Below are 12,990 nucleotides of genomic sequence, written 5' to 3'. Positions count from 1 at the left end.
CTAATTTATTAAAGACAAATTTGGGAGAGATTTCTCTACTTACACTAAAAAACTGGTGAGATTGCAAACACAAGTAAATACACCATTGGCCAAACTCGAAAGTACTTTCATTGAAAAATATACAACTCTGGAACTTACCAAGAATCATGATTACAATCACGGGTGCAATTGTAGCAAACTTGGACCTAAATAGAAGTTTCAAATTACCATCTACTGAGCCACCAGCCAATCAGCGACCGCTCTACAGTTAGTGGCTGCTGATTGACAAAATGGACGGACCCACTAGCTGATTCTCCGACTTGGGCATTGAGCTAGACTCAGAAACAGGGTGCTGCAGTCTACTACCAGACAAAGTTAAAAAGCTTCAGGCATTGTTGGCAGAGGGGTATGTTCCGCCTTCCTGAGGCACATTCAGTCTCTGCTGGGTCTCCTTAATTTCATGTGCAGGGTTATACCGATGGCCAGGATCCTATGTCGACGGCTGGAGAGGGCCCACTGGGCGGTAGTCTACCAAATCATCTAGTGCACCTGTCCAAAGAGGACCTGCCAATGTGGTGGGTCTTTGTGCATGATTTCAATAGAGTTTGAATATGGCAAAGGGAGAACCTGGCTACACCTGAATTGCAGCTTCTTACAGATGCGGCTGGGGGCATGGGCTTCGGGGTCTTTCTAGGAGGCCGCTGCTGTGGTACACCCTGGCCCATGGAGTGGGTGATAGCAGGTTTAACTAGGAACCTAATGGTGCTGAAGCTTTTCCACATAGTGGTTGCATTTGAGCTCTGGGCTGACTGCCTGCGAGACATGCGCATTGTGTTCTGGTGTGACAACTTACATGCAATTAACAACCAGCAAGCTGCTTCCCCTAAAGCACTGCACCATGTCAAGTACCTAGTCCAGGCTTTTCTTAGAACAGGGCTTAGCAAATGTTTCTAAAATCTAGTAGCCAGGATGAAAGTGTAGGAGCCAGACCCCCCTTCCCCAGGGGCAGCCCGAGCACCTACGCCTCGGGCAACCAACACCCATGGCCACAACACTAACAGGGTACCCAAGGTAAACCACCCCTCTTCAGCCACATTGCTGTGCAGCTCCCCCGCAGGCAAGGCAAACAACCTCCTCCCACAGCCACATTACTGAGCAGCTAACCCTCCTCTCCAGGCAACCAACCTCCACAGCCACACAACTAAGGGGTCACCCCCATGAAGACTACCCCTCCGCAGCCAAAAAACCCCAGGCAAACAAAGCCACCGCCGGCAGTGACGGAACTAGAGAGTGGTGGGCCCAGGTGCAAGAATATGCTTTGGGCCCCCCTATGCAGTGCCCCCAGTAGTGGTTCCCCTATGCAGTGTCCACAGTAGTGCCCCCAGAAGTGTTCCCCCTATGCACTGCCCCCAGTAGTAGCAACCAATTAGATTCTTGCTATTATCTTTTAGAAGGTGCTAGATAAATGTTAAGTAGAATCTGATTGGTTGCTATGGGCAACATCTCCACTTCTAAAAAACGCTCTTTAGTAAATATACCCCTAAGGCTCTCGGAGATGGAAAAGCAATAGTTACAAAAGTTACATTAGGCAGATGGCTGCTCACACTCATCACGATTTTGTATGATTAAGGGGAATCTTCCTCTGAAGGGGGGGTTTTACCCGAGTCAATATAAATTTGCTAATCCTAATACACCAGTGGTTTTTCATCCCCTCCATAGGTTCTGAACCTCATGTCTGTGCCTTGAAGTAGGTTTTCTCCCCTTACTCATCTTGTGTATTGAGCCAAATTATTTTTGTAAAATAGTGTATCCACAACACCTAGAACTTAGGTCTAGAGGTTCTTCCGACTCACCCCCTGGTGAAATCTGTGAGGACCATATGACACCAAGCTAGGACAAGGCCACGTCTGGATAAAGATCAGTGCAGTACAGAGAACTACTCAACAGCCTCACAGCACAGGTGAGGTGTCACATATATTACAGATAAAGAGAGAAATATATAAACAAATAACAGAAGCCATGTCATACTGCAAATGTAAAGGCCTGTTCTTATTTTGGAAATCTTGAAAAAAAAAAAGTATATGGAAGCCAATTTTCACAAACATTAAGCACCACTACTTACTACAATGTGACTTGTTTAGAATTTACCTATATGGTATTTTAGTATAAAACAAAAATTTAATTCATAGTAATTTTACCAGAGTATTTAAAAATGTAATGCGCTAGTAAGATTAGTTAAGAGAGCTGGCTATATGACAATAACATTTATGACAATTAAATTATGCTAGAGACTCTGATTCTCACTGTGAGTTCCTGTACAAGCCACTTCGGGACAAAGACAAATACAGAGAGCCAGGTACTGTAGCGTATCTTACATAAATTTGCACTCATACTCATATGCGCCATGCAGATTTACATGATTCTGCCACCTAAGACTGCTTGAGCTAGGATGGACAGAACAGGGCGGCATGGGGTTGTAACTTAGATCAAGTACAGTAAGGACATGTTCATGAAATTGTGAATACATTCAGACCAGGAAAAAGCAGCACATATGCCGAAGAAAGACATATTATTTGCAAATGGTCAGGGACTGGTGCATATAGCAGATGTTCATGACGGTTGCCAACCACTAGTGAATAGTTTGTGATTGGCTGTTTGGGAGTGCTCCACTCATACTGATTGGTGCTTTCTTCACCGCATGAGCTTAGATGATGCTCGAACACATTCAAATCATCGTAAGGAGTGCAAAAGAATATTACTTCTCCTAAGCACACAGAGAAACGGGAGAGACAAACATTTCTTGTTGAGGGTTTGTATACGCAAGACTCAGTTGTTTCTGCTGTATCAGGGAGATTTTTGCCATTTAATCGAGGCCTAATATTGAATGCATTTGTTGTTTTCCCCCACTCCCATATCATATGACACTGGATTAATATTTCCTTACTCATTTCCTTTTCCACACTTGTGGACCACCCTGTATTTTCTAAATAACTTAGGTTTTATAACAATTTGTTCATTCCCCAAAAACCAGAACTGAGGACCTCATTCCGAGTCGGTCGTTGCGGCTGCACGGTCGTACGCCACCGATGTTCGCTATACTGCACATGCGTAAAGTTCGCAATGCGCGTGCGCAAACTAGCCGCTACGATCAGAAATTTGTCTCTCCTTGATCACAGCCAGGTCGGTAGTTTGAGTGACAGATGGAGGCGTTTGTGGGTGGTAACAGGGGAAGGTGCTTGAAAACGGGGGAGTGGAGATCCGAACGCAGGCGTGCCTCATTATGCGAACAGCGTTTTATGGAAGTGCATACGGATTATGGGAGTGCATAATTAACAAAGTAGCGTCATGGCACATGTGACATGGGAGGTTTTTACACTGACATGATCGTAGAGCTTAAGAGAGGGTATGGTCAACCTTAAGCTCTACGAACAGTTCCGATGGTCTCGATTAATCCTTATATGCCCGGAGATGACGTGCAATGCGTACGAGAAGGGGGCGTATTTTTTTGTCATCCGACCGCTTCCTCCCCTTGGTCGGCCAGCTGCCGATCCGAATTTAGGGACGCAACTTGCGAGGGAATCATTTGCATATCCGGACCCTTTTTCCGTACGACTGTGCGGCCGCTTCGACCGACTCTGAATGAGGTCCTGAATCTACTGTAGAATTGAAGCACCTTTCTACAATTTGCAATTTCAAGATAATTCTAGCAAATGTTACTGAAAAATGTATTTGTAACAAAATCCCATGATTTCAATTGCCATTGCATCCACAGTATCGTAATGCAACTATAAATAAAATACTAATACCACTTTCAGACAGAAATGTCCCTAAAACACGGCAGTTGAGTGTCGGCTGGTTTTGCCGGTCACAGCCTGACCCCCCTTTCACACAGAAAAGCAGATTACCGGGTCAAGCATTTTTACCCAGTAATTTGCTCATCAACTAGCGTATTTCTTCTGTGTGAATGGGTCAATTCAGGTCCAAATTGCCGGGTCTCTGACCCTGGTAAAAACCATGGTATAAGTCCCTGGAATTTCGACCCGGGTTGACCCATTCACACAGAAAAAGGACCTGTGTTCATCAGCAAATTACCAGGTGAAAGTGCTTTACCCGGTAATTTGCTATTCTATGTGAAAGGGGTATCCATGAATCATGAAGGGGTCTATTTAATTGACTTCTTTTAGCCAGCATTTTAGCTGCAGAAAGCAACACTTTTGTTTTCTCTTATTTTAGTTAATTGAAAAGTGATGAGAAATCACAGATTTCTCCACCATTTATTTTCTACATTCTAATCCTGCAGCCTCATGAGTTTTAATGGGTGCTGTGCAGGAATTGTATTTATATAGATATAGCAAAACCTCTCATCTTTTTGATAAACATAACGCTGCCATCTCTTGAGGTCTCTTTCTGCTTTCTCCAGTAATTCCACACTTCCCTGGCTCCTATATTGCCTTTCGCTTTGGCAATATAGGTATACAAAGTCCTCACCGTAACAACCCTTTTTTTGCTTGGGCTATCCCAGTATATGTTTTAATATAAATACAGCAATAAAATGCAAAAAATTTTTTTTAAAAAGGACAAATGTAAGTCCAGTTTGCCCGCTACGTATACCGCTAAATCTGGAAGTCAAAAGTAATAACCTTCAATAGAACATATCACACAACATACAGGGGTATATTTAATAAACTAGACTTACATTTGTTGATACTTCCCTGCTATTTTTTTTTTGCAGTTTAATTTACGTTACATTTATAAAAAAGCATATGCCGGGACAATTTGTGCGATAAAGGGCTGTCCTGACGAGGATATTGTTTATATCTTTCGCATTTCACAGAAGTCTGAATGTAGTGTTATGCCACTGCACATACGCTGGTTCGGAGACTGCAATGATGATATCAGGCGCTGATTGAAGGTTCAGGGGAGCACTGAATTATAGAAGAATAGCAGGAAGATAACATGTTTTCCTGCTTTTCTCCACTAAAGAGACAATAAAAGACACAACACCATTCTGAGTTGGTTTAATGTTTGTCAAAAAAGATGAAAGAAGTTTTCTATATAAATAACTAGCTGAAGTACCCGGCGTTGTCCGGGTTTAGGCATCCCAGACTAATTGCCACTCCTCTATGATATTTTCATCTAAATCCGTCCAGTGGAAGGCCCAGAAAAGGCTCCCCGGGTCAAAATTCTGCCCAGCGTACACCAACAGGAGGTCCGGTGGGGCCTAATCTTCAAGTTATTAAGGTAGGCATCCCAGACCAATTACCAGGCATCCCAGATCAATTGCCACCCCCCTGTGATATTTTCATACAAATCCATCCAGTGGAAGGCCCAAAACAGGCTCCCCAGGTTAAAGTTCTGCCCAGCATACACCAACGAGACGTCCGGTCAAAACCCTAACACCCCTAAAACCTGGTCAGGATCCATCTGGACCACCTCGCGTTGGTTTCATCCCAATCGGTGCAGGGGTGTCCGAATGCATAACCGGACAGACAAACAAACAGACCAATTAATTTTATATATAAGATGTTTCTAAACAGAACCTATTAAAACCGATGGGGGCTGCAGGATCAGAATGACAAAATTAAAAGATGAAAAAATGGATTATTTCTCCATACTTTTTCAATTAACTAAATATAAAGAAAATAGAAGTATGGCTTCCTCCTGCTAAAATGCTGGAGAAAAGCCCTTTTTTAGTTTGCTAAACAAACTCCAAAAGGCATTCAGACTGTATGGGCTTATTTTTTTCATGATTTATATATATATGCTCTCTGGGTGTGATATGATAGCAAGAGCCACGTGACCCAGAAGGCTTCTCATTGGCTGCAGGGTAGATCTCCTGTAGCAGCTGGGAGAGAACACAGTGGATTCCTCTGGGAAATCTCACACTGTCAAAGACAAAGCTCAGCAGCAGCACAGCTGTCACAGCCACATCCTGAGCATGCAGAGCCTCACCTCAGACTCCCTCTAATAGTAAATCCATACACATAACAATGCACAATGCAGACTAGCTCAAAGCTACCATGACGCTTGTCACAGGCTCAATGTATATTCGGGCATACTGGTGTTTTCTGTCTCCATATATAGGAGTCTCAGTGCCTGCAGCTCATATCTTCCCTAAAGATGAGAACACATTAGACAACCTGTGTACCCAGCCTACGGCAGATGCGATGGACGACTTATCATGCGGTCTGTACTGACCACACGATTTGGTGAACGACCGCAGGATATGTCGTTCCCCCGTCGCATCCACAAGCATTGCATCGTCAGTCACATCTTCAGATTGAAAAGCATGTCAGGCCTTGAAGATGCAATGGACAATCCCGCAGGAGCGCGCATAGTGCGCACACACTTGACGATTTGTCGTTGCGATCCATTGGAATCGGACAAATCGATCAAAATATTGTGTAAAGTGTACCCAGCTTAACATGTCCGCATCTAAAGCTGGGTACACATTAGACGACCTGTGTACCAAGCCGATGGCAGTTGCAACAGACGACATATTGTGTAGTCCAAACACAACACGCAATTTCGTGAACAACCACACGATATAATACGTTCCTCGTCGCATCTACATGCATGGCATCATCAGTCACACTTTAGATTGAGCAGCATGTAAGGCCGACCTGAAGATAAGACCCCACGGGAGAGCGCATAATGTGTACACACTTGACGATTTCAACTATTTGTCTGTCCAATCCGTCAGAATCTGGCAAATCGTTCAAAATATCATGTAATAGGTTGCCCAGCTTTACACCTTTCAGTTTCAAATGCTACAAATTTATTTAAATTAAAGTGACTAGTATACTAAACTCACTAACCAGGTGATCTGTGTATGTGTCTAATCTATATATTCTCTCACAGATACCAATAATAATATTTTACCAATGTATATCTGTATCTGTAGGCACAGAGTTTAGCACAAATGTATACATATGTGTAAGTATACAAACACACACACTATAGCCCCAAAGTATACATGTATGTAGCCACACACATTATGGCACCAATGTATATATATATATATATGTATACACAAACACATACACTATGGCTACGATGTATATAAGTACACACAAATTATGGCACCTCTGTTTACATGTGCGGGCATGCACACTATGGCTGCAATGTATATATTTAAGTATACACATACACACTTTTGGCCCAATTCAGAGAAGGACGCATATCTAATGCCCCAGGAAGCAGGCTGTGTAAATAGACGTCTCCCTGGCATCTCTGATACACTGCTGCGTTCGAGGATGCAGCATCGGATCTTCTGTGTGCAATATCGGTCATCTGAGTAACCCTCAGGATAGCCTGGAAATTCATGCTGCCTGTCGCCGCCTTGTTGCCATCCCCAAGCGCCAGCAGCATATCAATCATGCTGAAGCGTTTGGGGCACTGCTAGAGACATCGCAGCCCCGGTCCTCCACGTGCGCAGTGTGGCTTCTGGGCCTTATTAAGCAGTGCACACTAGTGCACTGCTGAACGCAGATTCCCGACGATCAGGAATCTGCGCAGGCGCATGACCCGTTCTGCACATGTACAGAACGGGTCTGCGATGCCGCACGGAGACTGGCATCAGACTGTCAGTGATTGACAGTCTGCTGCCTTTTCTGGGCGGGGAGGGGGTGACAATGTAACGGAGGCGTGTCGCAGCCGTAGAGGGGGAGGGAAGAAGCCAGGATCTCTGTCGGCTGACGCAGATTTCCTGGCTTCTTCCTCTCATCTGCGGCGGTCGGATGCGTGACCCCATGGGTTAGCCGGCCGATGTTCCACAGAGTATCCGATGCTGCTTTGGACAACGCAGCTCGGATACGTAATGCAGAAGGAGGCGTGACGATACCTGCTGTGCATTACCATATCAGCACAGAGGGACTTTGAGCAGCTTTGCAATTCTGTCCGTAGCTGAATAAGGCCCTCTGTACATGCGCAGAACTAAAAACATTGGAGCTGAACGTAAACATCAGGTTTACATACATCTCTGAATGACGCCCTATGATAGCAATGTACATACATACACTATGGCACCAATGTATACATGGAAGTACAAACACACTATGGCACCAATGTATACATGGAAGTACACATAGTATGACACCAATGTATACATGTAAGTACACACACACTATGGCACCAATGTATACATGCAATTGTAAGCTTGCGACCAGGGCCTTTTTACCTATATATCTGTCTGTTATTACCCAGTTTTGTTCTATTAATGTTTACAATTGTAAACCGCAATGGAATATGCTGTGCTATATAAGAAACTGCTAATAAATTAAATAATAAATAAGTACACACACACTATGGCACCAATGTATACATGTAAGTGCACACACACTATGACACCAATGTATACATGTAAGTGCAAACACACTTTGGCACCAATGTATACATGTAAGTACACACACACACTATGGCACCAATGTATACATGTAAGTGCACACACACACTATGGCACCAATGTATACATGTAATTACACACACACACACACACACACACACTATAGCACCAATGTATACATGTAATTACACACACACTATGGCACTAATGTATACATGTAAGTACACACACTATGGCACCAATGTATACATGTAAGTACACACACACACTATAGCACCAATGTATACATGTAATTATACACACACACACTATAGCACCAATGTATACATGTAATTACACACACACACACTATGGCACCAATGTATACATGTAAGTACACGCACACTATGGCACCAATGTATACATGTAAGTACACACACACTATGGCACCAATGTATACATGTAAGTACACACACTATGGCACCAATGTATACATGTAAGTACACACACACACACTATGGCACCAATGTATACATGTAAGTACACACACACACTATGGCACCAATGTATACATGTAAGTGCACACACACTATGGCACCAATGTATACAAGTACACACACACACTATGGCACCAATGTATACATGTAATTACACACATACACACACTATGGCACCAATGTATACATGTAAGTACACACACTATGGCACCAATGTATACATGTAAGTACACACACACACACTATGGCACCAATGTATACATGTAAGTACACACACACACTATGGCACCAATGTATACATGTAAGTGCACACACACTATGGCACCAATGTATACAAGTAAGTACACACACACACTATGGCACCAATGTATACATGTAATTACACACATACACACACTATGGCACCAATGTATACATGTAAGTACACACACACTATGGCACCAATGTATACATGTAAGTATACACAGTATGGCACCAATGTATATATATATAGTATGGCAACAATGTATACATGTAAGTACACACACACTATGGCAACAATATATACATGTAAGTACACACATACACACTATGGCACCAATGTATACATGTAAGTACACACACACTATGGTACCAATGTATATATGTAAGTACACACAGTATGGCACCAATGTATATATGTAAGCACGCACACACACACACTATGCCACCAATGTATACATGTAAGTACACACACACTATGGCACTAACGTATAAATGTAAGTACACACACACTATGGCACCAATGTATATATGTAAGTATACACACACACTGGCATCAATGTATAGTCAGGTGCATAAATATTGGGACATTGACAGAATTTTCATATTTTGCCCTCTATTCACCACCACAATGGCTTTGAAATGAAACAAACAAGATGTGTTTTAACTGCAGACTTTCAGATTTAATTTGAGGGTAATTACATCCAAATCAGGTGAACGGTGTAGGAATTACAAACGGTTTCTATATGTGCCTCCCACTTTTTAAGGGGCCAAAAGTAATGGGACTATCAACTCAAAAGCTATTTCATGGACAGGTGTGGGCTATTCCCTCGTTATTTCATTATCAATTAAGCAGGTAAAAGGTCTTGAGTTGATTCTAGGTGTGACATTTGCATTTGGAATCAGTTGCTGTTGACTCTCAATATGAGATCCAAAGAGCTGTCACTATCAGTGAAGCAAGCCATCATTAGGCTGAAAAATCAAAACAAACCCATCAGAGAGATAGCAAAAATATTAGGTATGGCCAAATCAACTGTTTGGAACATTCTTAAAAAGAAAGAACGCACCGGAGAGCTCAGCAACACCAAAAGACCCGGAAGACCACGGAAAACTACTGTGGTGGATGACAGAAGAATTATTTCCCTGGTGAAGAAAAACCCCTTCACAACAGTTGGCCAAATCAAGAACACTCTCCAGGAGGTAGGTGTATATGTGTCAAAGTCAACAATCAAGAGAAGACTTCACAAGAGTGAATATAGAGGGTTCACCACAAGATGTAAACCATTGGTGAGCCTCAAAAACAGGAAGACCAGATTAGAGTTTGCCAAACAACTTCTAAAAAAGCCATTACAGTTCTGGAACAACATCCTATGGACAGATGAGACAAAGATCAACTTGTACCAGAGTGATGAAAAGAGAAGAGTATGGAGAAGGAAAGGAACTGCTCATGACCCAAATCATACCACCTCATCAGTGAAGCATGGTGGTGGTAGTGTCATAGCGTGGGCATGTATGGCTGCCAATGGAACTGGTTTCCTTGTATTTATTGATGATGTGACTGCTGACAAAAGCAGCAGAATGAATTCTGAAGTGTTTCGGGCAATATTATATGCTCATATTCAGTCAAATGCTTCAGAACTCATTGGACGGCGCTTCACAATGCAGATGGACAATGACCCGAAGCATACTGCAAAAGCAACCAAAGAGTTTTTTAAGGCTAAAAAGTGGAATGTTATGCAATGGCCAAGTCAATCCCCTGACCTGAATCCGATTGAGCATGCATTTCACTTGATGAAGACAAAACTGAAGGGAAAATGTCCCAAGAACAAGCAGGAACTGAAGACATTTGCAGTAGCGGCCTGGCAGAGCATCACCAGGGATGAAACCCAGCGTCTGGTGATGTCTATGCGTTCCAGACTTCAGGCTGTAATTGCCTGAAAAGGATTTTCAACAAAGTATTAAAAAGTGAAAGTTAGATTTAGGAATGTTTAGTTTGTCCCATTACTTTTGGCCCCTTAAAAAGTGGGAAGCACATATAGAAACCATTGTAATTCCTACACCGTTCACCTGATTTGGATGTAATATGAAAATTCTGTCAATGTCCCAATATTTATGCACCTGACTGTATATATGTAAGTACGCACATAGCATGGTAACAATGTATACATGTAAGTTGACACACACACACTATGTCATCAATGTATATATGTAAGTATACTCACACTGGCATCAATGTATATATGTAAGTACGCACGTAGTATGGCAACAAGGTATACACGTGTATACATTGTAAATATACATACACAGACACACACTATGGCACTGTATATATGTGAACACACACAAAGGCCGATATGTATACATGTAAGCACACACTCTGGGCCTGATTCAGAGGCGCTCGCTATTTGCTATTTGCGAGCGCTCACTCTGAATCAGCTTTTGCCACAGCTTTTGCGAGCGGCATGGCGATGATCACGGTTATCGCGACCATCGGGCTTGCGACAAGACCCTTGTGGTAGGGTCTCGGTTCCCGCAAGCCCGAGTGAACTTCCTGCTCTAATAGAGCAGGAAGTTCACTACTGCCATCACGAATGATGTCAGTAGGGCCGCCCACAAACAGCAGGCATTCCTTCGGGAACGCCTCCATTTGTCCATCCACCCTCCCTCCCCTACAAAACGGGGCGAGCTGTTGATCAACATCGACAGCCACCCCGTTTTGTTGCGAGCCCCGGAGCGAGTGATTTCTCACTCGCTCCGGGGTTCGCGCATGCCAGGCGTGCGCATTGGCCGACCATCGACCCGCTTGCGAGTGCTATGCGCTCGCGAGCGGGTCTGAATCAGGCCCTCTGTTAGCAATGTATAAGTTTAAGTACACATGCACACTATAGCAGCAATGTATACAAGTAAATAAACACACTATGGCAGCAATGTATATATGTAAATACACAAACACTATGGCACCAATGTATATATCTAAATACACAAACACTATGGCATCAATGAATGTTTACAAGTAAATACACACATTATGGCAGCAATGGTTGCAGTGTCTGTCTCTTGTCTTTTTTGACAATGACCCTTGGGCCCCCTGTGTGCTGCCCCTTGTGTGTATGGTGAGGGCACCTCCTCCATCACCAGCTGTCGGCCCCACGAGCCACGACCCTACAACGTGGGGGCGGTGATACAGCCACACTGTAACCCCTGCTGTGCCGGGATGGGACTGGATAAAACAGGAGGGAAGGAGGAGGCACCATGGCCCGGCGCGTAGTGGGTGAAGCGGTGTGGTGGGCATGATGGTGATATTCTTCTTACCTTGTCTATGGTGCCGGGTAGCAGCCTTTCCAGCAGCCTGCACAGCACCACCCCATCCTTCAGGGACGCCTGCAGAAAGCCCTCCGGGTCCGAAATAGTCTTCTTGGGAGACTCCAGCACCCCGAGTGTGATGAGCCATGTAACGGTCTGCTCGGCTGAATTCATGGCTAGCAGCAGCCACAGTACACATACACCCGGGCGCTGCAGGAGTAAGGGGGGCAGGGGCAGCCGATGCCAGATCCCCCCAAATATAGCCCCTTCCCCCCTTGCTGGATAAATGCGCTGGATGTGTTCCCCCGGCGGCTCACATTGAAGCCAAGGCTGCTGCAGCTGCTGGTTCCTCCTTTCCTGGGTAGATGCAGAGGATGACGCCTCGATGCTGTAGGAAATGCAGCAGGTCCGCTCCCTCGGTCCCCCTCCTCCTCCTCCTCTTCCTCCCCCTCCTATTCCTGTCTCTCCCTCTCAGCCCCCCTTGCTGCTTCTCTCAGTGCTGGGCGCCCTGGCTGCCTGTCAAGTGGCTTCTGATTGCAGACGCAGCCTGCAGTGCCGCCGCTTCTACCGATGATACTGCACTCAGCTCAGCGATTCCAAGCACTACATTCCCTGTACCCAGTTCAGCCATCCATGGCCCTGCATTCC

The 12,990-nt window shown here is 44.2% G+C and overlaps 1 protein-coding gene across 2 annotated transcripts in view; it reads right to left on the bottom strand.

Annotated features, from left to right (window-relative positions):
* Positions 1-12,760, bottom strand: part of ARHGEF7 (Rho guanine nucleotide exchange factor 7) — a 170,823-nt gene extending 158,063 nt beyond the window's left edge. For both annotated transcript variants that reach the window (XM_088458453.1, XM_088458462.1), the window contains exon 1: positions 12,352-12,760. In XM_088458453.1, coding sequence (XP_088314579.1) covers positions 12,352-12,516 — 165 coding nt within the window. In that variant the 5' untranslated portion in view covers positions 12,517-12,760. The remainder of the gene's footprint in view (positions 1-12,351) is intronic.
* Positions 12,761-12,990: the final 230 nt, after the last annotated feature.

Source organism: Taudactylus pleione, unplaced genomic scaffold (assembly GCF_031769625.1).
Source record: "Taudactylus pleione unplaced genomic scaffold, aTauple2 ptg000041l, whole genome shotgun sequence".
In the NCBI taxonomy this organism is placed as follows: Eukaryota; Metazoa; Chordata; class Amphibia; order Anura; family Myobatrachidae; genus Taudactylus; species Taudactylus pleione.
Note: the sequence above shows the minus strand (reverse complement) of the source record. Positions and strands in the feature narration are given on the sequence as shown.